This window comes from Leptonotus elevatus, chromosome 11, assembly GCF_054856555.1.
Source record: "Leptonotus elevatus isolate MCC_2025b chromosome 11, RoL_Lele_1.0, whole genome shotgun sequence".
Classification (NCBI taxonomy): Eukaryota; Metazoa; Chordata; class Actinopteri; order Syngnathiformes; family Syngnathidae; genus Leptonotus; species Leptonotus elevatus.
The window spans coordinates 2275557-2292673 of NC_141249.1; the positions used below are offsets into that span (position 1 = coordinate 2275557).

At 41.0% G+C, this 17117-nt stretch overlaps 1 protein-coding gene across 11 annotated transcripts in view; it reads left to right on the top strand.

Annotated features, from left to right (window-relative positions):
- The window catches only part of nek1 (NIMA-related kinase 1), a 60273-nt gene that overhangs the window by 25832 nt on the left and 17324 nt on the right, over positions 1–17117 (top strand). For 9 of the 11 annotated variants that reach the window (XM_086090136.1, XM_086090140.1, XM_086090142.1 and 6 more), the window contains 11 exons: positions 6409–6495; positions 6911–6994; positions 7068–7145; positions 9123–9218; positions 9334–9477; positions 9560–9613; positions 9688–9925; positions 10257–10373; positions 14370–14546; positions 16168–16362; positions 16455–16551. In XM_086090136.1, the coding sequence (XP_085946262.1) occupies positions 6409–6495; positions 6911–6994; positions 7068–7145; positions 9123–9218; positions 9334–9477; positions 9560–9613; positions 9688–9925; positions 10257–10373; positions 14370–14546; positions 16168–16362; positions 16455–16551 (1367 nt within the window). The remainder of the gene's footprint in view (positions 1–6408; positions 6496–6910; positions 6995–7067; positions 7146–9122; positions 9219–9333; positions 9478–9559; positions 9614–9687; positions 9926–10256; positions 10374–14369; positions 14547–16167; positions 16363–16454; positions 16552–17117) is intronic. The other 2 variants (XM_086090143.1, XM_086090147.1) reach the window with 2 other exon arrangements.

Here is a 17117-nt window from a genome sequence, read left to right on the forward strand (position 1 = left end):
AGCATGCATACCCTCTTTAACCTGTCTTTTCTGCTCTACTTACAATCTCACTAGTATGTCAAACATTCCCATACTTTCTTTATCACACCAACATCTTATCTTTCTTTCCCACATGTTTTTCTTTTCTATTTCACACTACACTCTCAGCGTGTCTATCGTAATTTATAGACTCATCTAAGCTTTGAGTAGTCAAATTCCACTCCTTCACTTCAGGTCTCTTACTTCAATCTTGTGTTGTTCCAATTAGAATCTGCATGAGTCACTGTCAAGTCTGTTAATACATACAAACATCACAGCAATGAAACGTTTAAAACATTTAACTCCTAGTAAGTGTTTATTTAGTCAGTAAGTATTTAAATCACTACCTGTCAAAGTAATAATAAATAGTCCATAGTCCTTTCGAATATGTAATCGTCTTTCTCTGCTAGGAAATTATTGCAATTCCACATAAAAGCGTCTTATCATTTGAGTGATATCAAGGCCTTCCCCATTTGGCAATTTGCCCAGTGGTGCCTCTATAAATACTTTACAATAGCCGTAGCCGAAAATCATCATTACTTATTCAAAGCAAAGTTTCAGATTTCTCTTAACTTGTATTTAACAAACCAGATTTGCGTTATCTGTGTATCTAATAATATATATGTCATATATTTCTATCATAAGCCTTTCATAGGAGGTGGAATATTACTAAATTATTGTCCACAGAAAGTGGAGGAGAGTCACAGTCTCTAAGGATCCGGCTGATAAGGGCGAAGCAGAGGCCTCAATGCCCCTCCCCTTTGTCTGTCCACGTTAAACTTCATTACCTTCATTCGTTAATCTTTCAATTTCTTACGAAATTCATTAGTTTTTGACATTGTCAATTTTCCATAAAAATCCTATTTTACCTATACATCACTAACACAGTCGTCCTTTCCCAGTTATCTGTGTTTTTTCAATTCCTATAATTATTTTGAGGACAATTTCTACCCCAATGTCCTCTAATATTACACTTCCATCAAACATCTTCATTTCTTGTGGACTGACTACAGGTCTTCCTATTGTTTTCATAATTTCTTCCTCTTCTCCAAACCAGAATGTTTCTGCTTCCTTTCCTTCAGGTTTTATTCAACTCAACAATGCCTTTTTCAACTGCTGCTGAGCTGATATACACTTCCTACCTGTCTATCATTAATAACACCACTACTTGTTCTAAACACTTTCTCTTGAATTGCACTCTGAATTCATCCACTAATTCATCTTCTCTTTGTACAGTTTCTCTAATTATACCATAATCAACTGTACCATCACATGTTTGTCTCTTACTTTTATTATTTACAATGCTTAAAACAACAATCCAGCAAACAGGATATTTTGCCTGCCACAATCTCAACAATTTGTCACCAGTCACCTACTTCACTAAAACTCTCACAAATTCACTTAACCATCCAAAAACACAATTAATCGCACAATTTTCACTTAAGGACCGGGGTGGTGACCCCTTCTGGGACCACTTTAAGCCCACGCACCTCAAGTTTGATAGGTCCCAATTTTTCTAATTTTCACCGTCTTGTTATGCAGTTATGTTAGACACTATTTAACAACCTCTTATACATGATTCAAGCCCTTTTAGACATCATCTTTAGACAATATGACACACAGACACATACAGGAGCTTACAGACAGACAAACAGTGAGAAGCCGGACTCACATACACGTTTATTCACAATACACTTATGCCTCGATATCAGTAGGCTGTTAAGACTCCAACTTTTTCCCTTGTCTTAATCTTAGCGGCAGCGCCAGTCTCATTTCTCTATCTCGTTTGGTTTTCGGTTCACGGGCAGGTATTTCAACCCCCCTATTTTAGAGAATTTGGTCCAGTTTGTCAACAGATAGGGTGTTCTATGGACTGATATGTTTGAAAAACAGGGTGACAATAAATTTCTCACTGTGGGAATTGTCAAGCTTCTACCCAAGAAGGCGGATAATTCTTGCCTTTGCTTTCATAATGAGTTGTCACTTAGAATTCTGTTTGTTTAATAAAAGGTAAGTATCAAGCGATGCTACACTTCCATTCACTTCACACATTCACACAAGGCCTTTTTGTCAGCATTTCACGGAATTTAAGTATGTACACTACTCCGGCGTTGTCTCTTTACAAGGACGTTACTGGGCTCAGTTCCATTTTACTTGCCATTGACTAGTATTCACAAGGTTTTACACTATTGCGTCAGTACCTTCGCGCAATCTTCTTCACTCGCACTATCCCCTGAAAGTAAACTTTTCTCACCACTGTTGTCTTCCCTCCGTCGGAATGCCGTCAGCCTGTCAGATCCCAGCTGGCGGGCAGAGTTCCAGTCCTCAAAAAAGGATCATAGACTCACTCTAGGGAGCCTGTGCCGCAGCCACAGTCTTTCTGGAGTTTACTACGCCTGCTGAAATCCTTAAGTCTCTTGGCACCCGGCTCTCGAGGGACCAAGTTAATGTCAGGTTCATTCAACCTAGAACTTTTAATAAACAGACATGGAAAAAAGACAAGATATATATATATTCTTATTACTCGCGAGGAGAATGAACAGAGATGTGCAGATCACAACCTCCTGCCCATTCTGACACATTGTCATTTTTCCTCTTTTTATTGGGTTGACCTATCACATGGACATTACTACTCTGAAAGGAAGCATAAGGTTACGTACAGTTGTAAATCGTTGGCAGTACCTTGTGGACTTAAAAAGTAATGACCATACCATAATTTTTTTCTGCTGAAGTATTGTCACATTATGGACGGAGTGGGACTCAATTAAATGATATTTTATTGCACTGACATTTTGCCAACTTATTGGTAACAACTTTTTTTTGGTAGTGATACATTTTATGGGTATAAAGGGCTCTTGTTTACATGGATGGATTGGCATGTCACAAACTGAAGTGGTTGTGATGACTATTTTCAGCATTCAAAATACATTCACCACAAACAGCACACATCTCAATAATGTTGTCTATTTTTATATCTCTGAAATATGTATGCAATATTGTAGGCAGTGAAATCTGGTTCTTGATTTGAAAAAAATATTGACTCTCTAACTGGGTCAGTGTTTGAGCATCTGGCTGGGCCATATTTTCTGGAAACTACCCTAATGCAAAAACGTTCTATGTAACCTTTCTGATATCAACAAGTATCAGCATTTATGTATTGCAAATCAGCTGCTCCTACTGCCAAACCTATCAGCCCATCATCTTAAGCCACATCAGCTCTCATGCTAATGTACTACAAAAAGCAGTATTACAGGCCATAGAGCCACTGGAGCCAGAAATAAAGCACACACAAAAAAAGGCCATAATAAGACTGTACAATTTTGTAATGTAACTTTCTTTACAAATGTTATGGTTTGAAATTAAAACATATCTACAGACCCCAATTCCAATAAAGTTGGGAAGATATATAAATACAAAAAAAACTGTAAAAACAGTGCCCAACATTTGCAAATTATTTTCTCAACCAATTTTCAGCCTAGAGTCAATTGAATACACTACAAAATATTTAATATTAAAAGTGATTAACTATTATTTTGTCCCCACCAAATATTCACTCAATTTGGATTTGATGCCGGCAACACATTCTAACAAAACCCCAGGAACAGGGCATCACCTTTTCAACACTCAATATGCTGCTGGTACGCCAGTTTAATACTTTTACTCTTACTACAAAGCCACACTGTTGTAACGTTCAGAATGTGACTTTGCATTGTCTTCTATAAAGAAGCAGGGACATCCCTGAAAAATAAGTTGTTTGGATGACAACGTATTTTTCCAAAACCTCTAATATGTACATTTCAGCATTAATTGTGCCTTGACAGATGTTCGTTACCTATACCATGGGCAACATCCCCTACCATCACAGATGCCTGGCTATTGAACTTTGCACTGATAAGAATCGGGTTGTTCCTATTCCTCTTGCATGGCCTGGATAAAGAAGAAAGAAGAGGAAAATGTGACAACTGCATTTGACGCATCACCTCCTGGAGCAGGGTGCAGCTTTAGTGCCCGGGGAGGGCTTTGGGGTATCTGTGTCCTGCTCAAGGACATCCAGGGGAGGGGGATGGTCTTGAACTAGATCCTCATAATGTCAGATGATGATCTTAACCACTTGGCCACAGCTGCCTGGACGACACAATGTCCAAAACCCATTTGATTTGTGGACTTTTCAGACCACAGCACACTTTTATATTTTGTGTCAATCCATGTCAGAGAAGCTTGGGCCCAGAGAAGCCGGCAGCATTTCTTGATATTATTGGTATATAATTTGGCTTTCTCTTGGTTTTCTGAAGTTTTGCTCAGCCTACATGGCAATACCTTATCTAAAGCCTCGTTTCCACCGACGGTATCTACCCTACTCTACTCTACTCTGCTCTACTTGGCTCTACACCAAAAACCAGTGTGTCTCCACTGCCACGGCCACCACCCGGGAGCCCCTCCTCACCTCGCCAGTGATGTCATGCTAAAGCGACCGGAGCTAGCGTGCACTGCACACACAGGCAAAAACAATGGAAAGCTCAGATGTTTTTTTTGTACCCGGTGCTTGGTTTGTGCCTATTTAGTTCAGCCAGAAGACATCGAATGAATATTGCAGCAACCAGATGACTGCATTCAATAATGTTAAAAAGTTTGCACCTCCTCAAAAGTCCAAGCATTAATCTGTTTGGAAGCCATTGTTGTCCATTTTTCCGTCGTTAATGACAGCTGTTTTCCCGGGGTGGTGGTTTGCGCAGCTGCATATTGATGACGACATGTCTCGAACCAATCATTGTGCTCCAAAATAATTACGTCACGTTTTGGAACTGGGCTACTTTTTTTAGAACCACAAAGGAGCAGGTACCAGAAAAAGCGAGTAGAGTAGAGACGGGTAGATTTGTTGGTGGAGACGGGGCTAGAGTAGAGTAGAGTAGAGTAGATACCGGCGGAGGAAACGAGGCTTAATGCAGTTCCACCTCAGGGATCAAAGGTCTTGGCCATTCAATGTTGGTTTTCGGCCTTGCTGCTTCTGTGTACGTATTTATCCAGATTAAAAAATATATATTTTGATAAAATTGTGGACCAGAGATGATGAAATAGTGATCCGGACGTCACAAGACTATTTCTCTGAACACACCCCCTCTGGCAGAAAAGTAGCGGCACCGCGTTAATGGACTACAATGACAAAGAGGGATAAAACTAGCGTTTATCCGTCAATTTCCGCCCAAGAGCATTGACACTAATTTAGATGAAAAGGACATGATATACATGCGTGAGGTGGACAGGTTGGATGAAATTACCATTGCCGATGAAGTGTCAGGAGTTTTTTATTTTTTGCAACTTGGCGACGCTGCTACGTGGAATTATCTCTCTTACACTGGTGAGTGCTTTCAAATCTGATCATACAGAGGCTTTACAAGTTTGTATAATCTGGATTGCTTTTCCCCTTATGTGTGGTCAAAATGCCATCGAAGTTAGCAGTTTCACGCAAGTTTTGACAGTGTTATTTAGGTACGTTAGCAACTTAGCATCTGCTAATTCAGCCGACACTGTCATTTATGCCGTAAAAAGTATTTATGGTGTTGGTCAGTTATTAAATTCAACTGTGTAATATATATTAAACCGTAGCATCACAAGCGAAAAAATTTATTATTTACCCCATGTTTTGCGTGTGGTAACAGGCAAGTTAGCATCTGCTGATTCAGCCTTCATGTACAAAGTGCTCGATCACGTCTTTCGCCTTCATTTAATAACTATACAATTGAGCTACATCTACCCGACGAACTGATTCAGTAATTGACTCACCTGATATGAAGTGATCGCTACACAAGCAATGAGGAGGATTCCAAATCCTCTGTCTTGTTCACTCTTTTTATGGCTGGTGTGATCCAATGGCTACACATTGATTCCTCTTTTGGTAGCCTGGGGAATGCTCAATCCTTTTTTGCCTCTTCTCGTTGTGGCAGCTCGTCCACAAGAGCTGTCTATCATTGTTAAAGTGTGGTGTTTGCCGTTTACTCAAAGGGTCGGACGTGTTTTCTCTACTGCCAAAATGGATGCGCTAGCCATTTTTACCTGTTTCCAATTTTTTTTTAGCATTCCTCAACTTTTCTTTTTCTTTTGATACCCCTGTTCCAGCTTTTTTGGTGTTGCCTGCATTAAATTCAAAATGAGAGAATAATTGCAACAAATAAAAAAAACAAAATGTTTTCATCATTTTGAACATAAAATATCTTTGTAAGAGGATCGACAACATCCAAATGTCTCATGAATTGGAGTTTGCATTTGCCACCAGGAATAGAGGGAAAATATGCTGCAATTGGTCAAACTAAAATATGCCAGCTTTTAAAATCGAAATATTGTGGCACTAGAGGGATGTTAGCTTAATTTTTGGTTGAATTGAATGGTAAACAGGGTACACGGCAATACGGGGCAGCAATCTTTGGAGGCCAAGTTGGTTCAACTCGGTTTACAAGACCCAAAGTCAACAAGGAGGAGGAGGTAGGAGCATGAGCCCAAACGCTCACTCTCCAGCTACCAACCAACACATGTGGCATGGCTTGTTTTCCATCTTAGCCCCTCATTATCATACCTTTGACACTAATATTTCAACCAAGCACAATTATTCTTGCACATTTTATATTCTGCTTCAGGGTTTTAGCGCAAAAAAATACATTCAAAATAAAATAAAATTTATTTCATTTCTGTACTGTGTTGTCACGTTGTTTATGTTCTGTTTTCGGTTGTGCAATGGAACGGTTTAGCTATGAACATCCATAGTCACACTTTTTGTATTTTGGCTGTTGAACTATTTTGTTTTTGCTTGTAAATTACTGCTCAATAGATATATATTTTTATACATTCATTTATTTATTCTGTAGTCCTGTCCGCCATTATAATTTCCATATGTTGTTAGGAATACTTAACAAGACTCAGGCAGATCCGCTTACAGAATTTCAATGAGCGCCAGCAGATCAAAGCCAGACTTAGAGGAGAAAAGGTATGTTAATTATTTAGATAATCAATTAGAGCTGTTCAGCTTTGAAAATATTTGACTCTTTAATGTGTTTCAGTATGATAGTGATGGTTCAGACAGTCAAGAGTCAACTGAAGAGGCTGAACTGAGGAGGAAAAAGTTACTGGCTTTTAAAGTGAGTCTGCTTAGAATGTTTGAAATAAAAAGATTGTTGTAGAGATCATTGTTAAAGGGGAAGTCAGGTCGAAAATGCACTGCCACTAGTCTAAACAGGGCATTCTGATGAACATTGTGTTATAAATATATAAATATGAATTAAACAGCAAAATCCAGTTGTTGTTTTTTTGTATACATCTTAGAGCGCAGCCATTTAGTAAATAAATCTATATTTTTTTTTAGAGGGCGGGGGCAATATTCAGAGAAAAACTTCAGTCACTTCCGGCGAGACTCGACAGCACGCACGGACTTGCATATGAATGGATTTTCAATATTGCTCGTCGGGAAGCAGGTGGATCGGAGCTGGGGGATATCATTTTCCTCTGCTCCATCTTACCTGCTCCCAATTTTAATGCACCACACACACACTTGTATATACACTGGGTGGGTCACATCCACGATGTAGGGATAGAGTTCGCCAGTCGGCGAGCTGCCGTAACAGGGTTAGCTTTCACTAGGTACGCTGGCGTGTCGACCGGGACCTTTCCCCGCCGGGCCTGGGGTTCAGGGGTGCCACTTGTCTCCCGGTGCTACCATCTCCCCTTCCGCCCCCAGTGTTCCGCCCCATCACGTGGCTAGAGGTGGGGTGGGCGTGGGTGCCCTCGCCGCTCCGCTGTCTGGCCCCTCTCTGGCACCGATGCCTGGTTACGGGGGGTCCCCGGGGTTTGGGGGCTGGCAAGGGTGGGGTTGGGGTGGGGGGCTTGGTGGTCACAGGTGACTGGGTGGATGCTGGTGGTGGGGAAAGGGTATCTGGGGATTTGGGGGCCTGGGGGCGGCGGGGGTTGGGTTGTGGTGGGTGGCAGGTGGGGGTTGTGGGGGGAGCGGGGGCTGTGGGCCGGTGTGGTGCCTGGTAGGCCTGCCGTGCCCCGTTCTGTTGCCTTGGGCTTGGGGCGCTGGCCGTGTTGGGGTGGGGAGCGCTCCGGGCTCCTGGGTTTGCTCTCCAGCCGATGGTCCCTGCGAGGCCCGGGGGTTGTGCCTTGGCGCTGCTGTGGCCTGGGGGGCCCTGGTGGGTTGTGCTTGCTCTGTTCTGGCCGGGGTTGACGGTGGAGGTTTTCATGCATGCCAGATCCACCACACCAGCATCTATTGAAATTCAAACACAATCTGCTTCTTCCTCTGTCTTTCCTTTGGTCTCTTGAGGTCTCTCTAATTTGTTGGAATTTAGATGTTTCTGGGGTTGGTGAAAGATTCTGGTCAGTAACCCGGTGGGTAGTAGGAGATGTCTAGTCGGTGCTGGGTTTCTCTTTTCTTTCATCCTTCCTCGGGTCTCCTGACAACGTCACAACTCTAGCAGGATTCTGAAGTATTCGATTTAGGTGAACGGTATGGGATTTTTAATAGGTTTTAGGTGAATTAGTGAGCACACACTCACACACACATATGCACACGCGCGTACGTAAAAAAAAAAAGAGAGAGAGAGAGCAATGATGATGTCAAATTGGTAAGATTACCGAATGAACAATACTGAGCTCTCTCAAGAGAAAAACATAAATAAATAAAAAATACATATTTATACGTGGCCCTAATACGCCGTCGTAATTTAGCCACTTGCTGTCGACGGAAAACGACATTACAGTGCGTTAAGGGCTTAGGTAACGACCAGCCACAGCTCACCTGTTTTTTGGGGTTTGGTTGTGACGCTGACATTGACTTCCTCTTTAAAACACATGAACAATGAATTGAATAATAACAAAAGGGCTGATTTAAGGCTAATTGTGACTGGATTTTGGAATGACAGTCAGTATTGTTTCAAAAATTATTGGGCATTTTATAGATAATTTAAGGACAGTGTTAATTTGTCTTAGACTTAGGGATTTTTTTTTTTTGTTCCGTTCTAATGATGTTTCAGCACCAGTCTTTAAAATTGCAATACACTTACACAATACATTTTGCACTTTAAAGATAAACATTTTAGGTATAATGATTTACATTCCAGGCCCAAGCTAATGCCCGTGCTGCTGTACTGAAAGAGAAACTCGAAAAGAAGCGAAGAGAGGCTAATGAAATGGAAAAGAAGGCATGGGATGACCATGTAAGTTCTTTCACTCTGCGTTACTTTTTACATTTTACGCCATGGATCAGAGATTGATATCTTTGTATCAAGTAAAAGCAGAGTCTAATCTTGGTGCAACTGTGAATTGTGGAAGATTGCATCTCAGGAAGACCAGGTTTGCATGGCAGCTGTATCAACTACCTCTCAACCCACAACTGTCAATACTTCAGTCTTGCCTGAATCTGAATCCACCACTCCTGTTATATCCATGACTGTTGCCTTGAAGAACGTTGGAGCGGTTAGTATACATATTACACTACACTGCAAAATATTACATTCTTGTTAAGTTTTTTTCCACATTTACACTTTGTGTTTTGCAGATTACTCCATTAAAAGACAACCTGCCTGGCACCGATGCTGTCATAGTAACCCAGGTGTGTTTATTTATGCTAATTATTTTGTCATAATTTTGGGATATAACATTGAATATTTTTTTTTCCTGTGATAGAGTGAGAAGAAACAGATCTTGAGCAGACTTAATCAGAATCTAAAATCTCAGAGCCCTTTGGATGAAGTGGTGGGATCAACACTCACTGCACCCAAAGAGGAAAATCCTGCTTCCCAACAGAAACTGCCTGACATAGACAACCTTCCTTGCATTGAAGAACGAAAGAAGTGGGATCCAGCAGAACTCCCTGTACTTCCTACCTCTCAGCCAAACTTGGAGTTCTGTGCAAATGCATCCAGTAAGTTTAGTCCCAGTAAAGCCAAGCTTCCGATGTTATTAATTCCTATGTAATGGTTGATTGTGTGATATACAGTGCGTAATATACAACAGAGTGTACAATGATTCCCTTGAGTGACTCAAAAGTATTTAAAAAAAATCTGATTAATTTAGATTAATAAATGTACTGATATTTGATGTTTGACTTATGTTGATATTTAGTATTTGTGTTATCAGTTGTTGCTGCCTTTTTACATGATCACTCCTAGAAATGACTTCTTCTTCTATTCCAATGTGAGTTTAAAAAAAATTGTGTTTTATTTCTTCCCCTGATATTCTCTTCGTTGCTTCAGTGTCTCCTGGAGATTGTCCTCCTCCTGGTGGAGACAGAAAAAAATGGGAGGAGGGACTTCCTTTTGTCCTGTCTCTAGCCGAACAAACTCTAGAGGAGACATGCATTCCAACAAAAGGTGAGTACTATCAAAAGCTGGATTTATACATGTTTCAAGTGAACCAATTATTTTTGGGAGTTTTCTCAAATTAACTCTTATGCTACACTCACACCAAAAGGAGGATGTGTTTGGAGCGGTGGGACGCGGTGCGGCGAGGCAAAAATCTGCACTTTCGCATATTCTATGTTGAAAAATGTTAACTTTTTTTCACGTTGTACATTGCGGCAGCCAATCAGCTTCGAATACAAGCTACGTTACACATAGCGTCCTGTCTGTTGTCACCCAGAGCGCAACAACACGGCCAGCTGAGACTGAATAGTGAGCAAGGAAGTAGCATACTGAGTGCTGATAAGTGTATTTACTTGCTGTTGAACTGTACCGAGGTAGCAATAGTGTTACGCATCCATTAGCCAAAGCTATTTAGAGCAACCACCGGCTGCCGGATTGCCACTAAATAAGCGGAAGTGCTAAAACACGTCCCAGGAAAGAAGTGGAAGTACTCGGTGGTGCTCTCTTTTGTTGACTCGTTAAAGTGCTCTGCAGTAGTTGATCACCGAGTGTGCACGAATGAGCGGCATACGTTCCAAAAAACTTCCTTTGCTTTTGGTGTGATTGTAGCATTATCCATTCCTAACCCTTCAACTTGACTCTCAACTCTAATTTATTTATAAATAACTTTAAAACCACCATTGCTGCATACAAAGTGTGGTACATGGAGTAGAAATCAGCCATATAACAAAGACCATTCCATCAATCCATCATTATCTGCCGTTTATCCGTAGTCGTGCTTTAGCAGGGAAGCCCAGACTTCCCTTTCCCCGGCCACTTCAACCAGCTCCTCCGGCGGGATCCCAAAGCGTTCTCAGGCCAGCCGAGTGCCATAGTCTCTCCAGCCTGGGTCGTCCCCGGGTCCTCCTGCCGGTGGGACATGCCCGGAACACCTCTCCAGGCAGGCGTCCAGGAGTCATTCGAACCAGATGCCCGAGCCACCTCAACGTGGAGGAGCAGCGTCTCGACTCTGAGTCCCTCCCTGATGACCGAGCTTCTCATCCTATCTCTTAGGGAGAGTCCGGACACCCTGCCGAGGAAACTCATTTCGGCCGCTTGTATCCGGGATCTTGTTCTTTCAGTCATGACCATATAGTTGAGCTTAGGAACATATGTTGACCGGTAAATTGAGAGCTATGCCTTTTGGTTCAGCTCCTTCTTTATCACAATGGACCGATACAGAGTCCGCATCACAGCAGACACTGCACTGATCCGTCTGTTGTTCTCCATCCTGCCATCGCTCGTGAACAAGACCCCAGGATACTTGAACTCCTGCACTTGGGGCAGGATCTCATCCCTGACCCGGAGGGGCATTCCACCCTTTTCCGACTGAGGATCATGGTCTCTGATTTGGAGGTGTTTTTCATCCCAACCGCTTCTCACTCGGCTACAGTGAGAGTTGGAGATAATGGCTTGAAAAATTCCGCAGCACCGCATAAACTGCAAAAAGCAGAGATGTAATGCTGAGGCCACCAAACCGGACACCCTCAACGCTTCGTCTGTGCATAGAAATTCTGTCGAGGAACTCCGGATTATTTAGAGGCAGGTTTCTCAGACGTGCTATTATCTTATGTTGGCTAAAAATTAGTGCTGTCAGGCATTGCTTCAGGAATGAAATTCAAAAGAAAACGTTTAAAGACATTAACAAACCAATTAGGCCAGGCATTATTTTAAAAAGATTATCTAAACTTCAATTTTGTTAAAACATTTTTTAAACAAAATTTAATCTAAACTTCCACAAGTATGGATGGCATGAGATGAACTGATAATAGCTGTGGTGGTTTTTGAGCTAAACTAACTAACTGGCAATCAGGAAAAGTTAGAGGTTAGAAGGAACATTAACAAAAATCTAAAGCTACAATATCTGGGACATAACAACTGAAACCCCAAAGAGAAACTGGGGCTACAGTATCAACTCCTCAAATCAAAAACCCACTCAAACGAGGTTACAGGATCTGACCACAGACAACTAACTATGTGTCCTTGAGCGAGTTGCTCAGAAAAACAAGCTTGTTAAAAAAAAAAAAAATTGTGTAAGGCTGCCCTTTTCTTTTATATTAGGTTACCTGAGAGTGAAAATAGTCTTAAATGATGAGTCAGGCTGGTGCTGCTTCTGTGATATAAAAAATATTTTTTACAAAAGGTACAAATCACTGCGTTCTTGTTTTTGTTTTTTTTTAATAAATAAACTTGCCGTTTAACCACTAGCACTACCAGAATTTCAAAACAACTAGATCTCCCAGAGCCGTCATTTTGAGCCTAAGATGGTTATTACTCGCTGTTTTGAGTAGCTGATAAAGCCCCTCCCTTGCTTTTCTTAGGCAGACGGGTGGTGGACCTTTGTTGATTTTGATTATCAGGCTTGTACTCCCAAAAACGTCATGGCTCCTTCACATCTAGCAGCCTTCGTTTTTTTTTACTATAAGCTTTTACTATACCTTGAACTGCGTCACAACTTCCAGTGGAGCGGTACACTGCTCCTTTTCATCTTCGTCTTGTTCAAACTTGCTGTTTGAAACTCCCGAGCGATCCAGCGACCACGCATCGTGATTTGTCAGACTCCCTGTCAGCTTCGTCTCAGAATGTAGCTGTAAAGTCTCCTCTGTAGTATAGTTTTTTATTTGCTATGGTGATCTAGCGTGTATCCAAAGCCAAAGCCTCCGTGCTGAATGGCAGTTGCCCAGCGGCGCCAACTACGGAAGCCCAGCAACCCTGCAGGTTCTGGCAATGTGAAAGATGTACATTGAAATGAATAGACAGCTCTGGGAGATCTAGGTCCAAGTAAGTTGGACCTAAATTCGCTCTCCTGTGCCGCACTTGCGTCCATGTCTGCTGTTGTGCACTCTGCTCAAAGTGGCGCGCTACTAAAGCCTACGAGTCCCAAATTTTAAATGCTTGCGCATTGACTTGCCACTCACGATGAATTGCGTTATTTTTTTTAATGCACTAATTTGAAGTGTAATTAATTCATCTAATTAATGCGTTTAAAGGTGCATTGTGCCGTTTAAAAAGGTAATGTTAAAGCAATGCCCAGATTAGTACGAAGAGCCCTGACTGTTTTACTCTGACTGCACCTATCAGCTTTTATCTTCCCTTTATAGTAGAGTGTGCGGACCCTGCACATTCCACAGTTTCTTTGGAGAGGGGAGGGGCGGAGTTTTTCTTACCTGATTTGAAGTCATGTCTTTGTTTGTCAACTATGGCTGTCGCTTTAAGATCGTGCATGTACTTGCACGCGCACCATGAACGAGCCTGACACAGATGCTGCAGTTACGCTTTGGGCCAGAGGTGGCAGTCGCAAGTAAAAAAGTGACAAACTGCACATAGATCCTTTAAACTAACAGCCCTACTAAAAATGTCGGCTAAAGATGCACTTGTTCTAATAATTGCTTATTTTTATACACTTCTATTACAATTGTAACTTTTGTGCTGCTGGGAAATGAAAATTGTGACCTCAAGGAAACTATTTGTGGAGAAATCTCAAAATCAGTATTTTTGTCCAAATGATGCAGTTTTGTTTCTAGCTCAGAACTAATGTTGCTGTCATGCGAACCCTTTTGCCGGAGCGGGTACCATATTTCTATATAGAACACACAATAATTTTTTTTAAATAAATTAATTCTTAATGGCCATCTGTCAGACATGTATACCTTATGTTACTTATTGTAAAACAACCACAAGAACACGCCATTGCAAGTACCGTTACTTGAATACAAGGCCAGGCATCGGCCCGATACTGATACCTTGTATCGATACTCATTTATCCCTAGTAACAACATACAATATGGAAAAAGTGAAGCACTAAATGCTTGTTGCATTGTGTACAAATAAGACTAGAAGATATTTTGTTGTTATCAAACACACTAGGATTCAGGTCCCTCAATGGCACTTTTTTACTTGACATGCAGTGCCTTCCAGAGGGATTAGATGTCCCAATTTTGTTTCTTTTTAAAAAATGTGTCTCAGAACAAACCGTGGGTGAGGTGATACAGATGGGTGTTCTACAGGATGAAGGTCAAAGGAAGCTTTGGGGAGTCAGTCCAGACTGTCAGGTATTGAAAGTACTTCATGAGGCAGAGGTTCAGCCACTCACTCAGCCGTTTGAGACAGTCAGCATCTGTGAAGAACCTTTCCCTATCCCTGGTTAGTATCCAGTCCCTCTTGAAGAAGCACAAGAGTTTTCCATCCAATCCATTTACCGTAATTTCCAGGCTATAAGCCGCACCCGACTAAGCCGTAGGTGTTTTAATGTTACCGCACCGGTATATAAGGGTTCCCGCTAGCACAGAGGGAATTGTCGGGACAGAGATGACTTTTGTGTTTGGGAACACAAAGTGTCCCATTTATTAACATCTGAACAGCATTCGTGAGGTGCATAAATAATACAGCGCACGTCCTGCAGTCACAATATTAGTACAGTATAACAATAGAACAAAATTTACAGTGCTTGATGAGGCAATAACGTCAAATGGCAAATGGTAACACGGCAAATATGCATGAATAAAAACACAGCTTTGCAAAAATACATTACTGTAACAAAAATAACCAGCCTACTAAAGCAGAAAAGTCAGTCATTACCGGTAATTCTCGTGCCATCGTCTTCCTCCTGCGCATTATTGAAGCCCTCTCCCTCATTGTCGTAAACAAAGAATCGACCTGTCAGCCACTCTCTCTCCTTTGTTGTCGCTATCAAAACCAAAAACCTCCTCTTCCTCTTCGTCAGTGTCAGAATCAAACAGGTCAATTGCCTTTAACTTAAATGCAGCATATATGCACTTCTCCGTTGCTTTTCGATAATGAGGGCGCAAACTGTCTTGCTCTCGTTGTCTCTCCTACTTTATATGGGCTCACTGGCTTGCTCTGCTCTGCCTGGCACTGTTGCACTTCCTTTATAGTGTGCCGTTGCCCCCTGGTGGATAAACCGCACCGTTGTATTAGCCGCAGGGTTGCATGCAAGTGAAAAAAGTAGCGGCTTGTAGTCCGGAAATTACGGTACATCAGAATTCCATGGTCAATGGTATGCTGTTGAAAACATTTGCAGGATCATAATGTTATTATTATCACTTGACAGTGGCTTTCTGGTTGGTTACATTCTTTTTTTTTTACGTTTTCTTTTTTTCCCCTTTTGTTTTTCCCCCCCATTTCAGTCTAGTTAGTTATCACTATAATAAACCGAAATAGTACCCTGTGAACTAACATTTTCCCAAAATTCAATCTTAACTCATTCACTCCGAGCCATTTTCACTGAAGCAACATCCTTCGCTCCCGGTCGTTTTACTGGATTTTGACTGATTTTGCAAGGCCCACAGAATATTGTGTTCTATTGCTATAAAAACATGGAACCTACCAAAAGAAAGATTAGAGTCTCATCTTTCATCAGGAAAAAAACTTATATTTGTATCTGTTTCCGCTTTGCAGCAATTAGCATTAGAATATAGCTAAGTTTCATCATTATTCACAAACATGTTGAAAAAACTGGGGAAAGAGCTTTTTGCAACATGGCCCTGGTTGATCTCTTATATTCTGCTGCCAACTGCTGGCCATTTTTTGTAATAACTACCATTGCTTTAAGCAACCTCCTCAGGTCAGTGGCTGCATCAAAACCCATAAAACGTATAAATGCGTTTTTGGGATCATGGCAATATTTAAAATGGAACGTTTTTATACGTTTTTGGGAGCAAATGGATGTCTACTGTTTGTGACAATGCTTGTGTGACAATATGAGCTGCAAATTCACAACCTAAAATCACCAACATCTTCTCAGATAAGCCAAACCAGATTGTCGCAGAGCATGCAATGAGTACATCTGAAGAGGACATGAGTGCAAAGGATAAGACACCTGCCATTATTGAGGTTGAGGTACAGACGGATTATTTTCCTACAGCAGAGGTTTTGCATCTAGAAAATGCAAGTGAAATGGAAGGACATACACAGCCGTCAAGCATTGTTGAGGCCCAGGGTAAGTATTTCATTTAATGGTAGCTTGTGTTTTTATTCAAAGTGAATTGCTGGTACAAATACAGTCTGCTTGATGCTTATTGTTCGATCCAGAAGATGTCGAATCAGTGGTTTTGGAGGATGTTCCTAAATCATCACACACTTCAGTGGGCCTGCATCACGCATGGGAGAAGCAAGACCAACAGCCACTGTAACTATCTCTTCTAGACTTATTTTCATTAATTCAGATTAGGGATAGGTAAAAAAAAAAAAAAAAAGATTAATCGATATTGAATGAAATTAACTTTTCATAGTATGATATCGATTCATAAAGCCATAAATTGGTTATTTTATTGTCTTTTCCCTCCATAAATTCATGAGAAAATTGAATTTTAAAGACCAAAATTGTTTTTTTGGTATCTGACTAGCTACTATTCACATGAATTTATAAGTATTTTTGTGCGTTTAAAGACCTGACGTATTGTACTTTAAGACAATTCAGAATGTTTTTAATTTATATGTCCAATAAATTGATTACAATTATAAAAATAGTATTCTCATCTCATCCTAGCTAGCAGCAAGTGCTTTATGTAGTATCTCAGACAGAGCGATGGTGAAATATAATAAATAAATATATATTAATCATATATTTTTTTTAATTCTCATCATACTCATATAATCCCAGAAGGAAAAATTCACCTTTTTGTACTCCATGCAAGGAGAGACGTCAGAAGGGCGCACAAATTCCTATAGCTCCAGAGAGCAAGTCCCGACAGA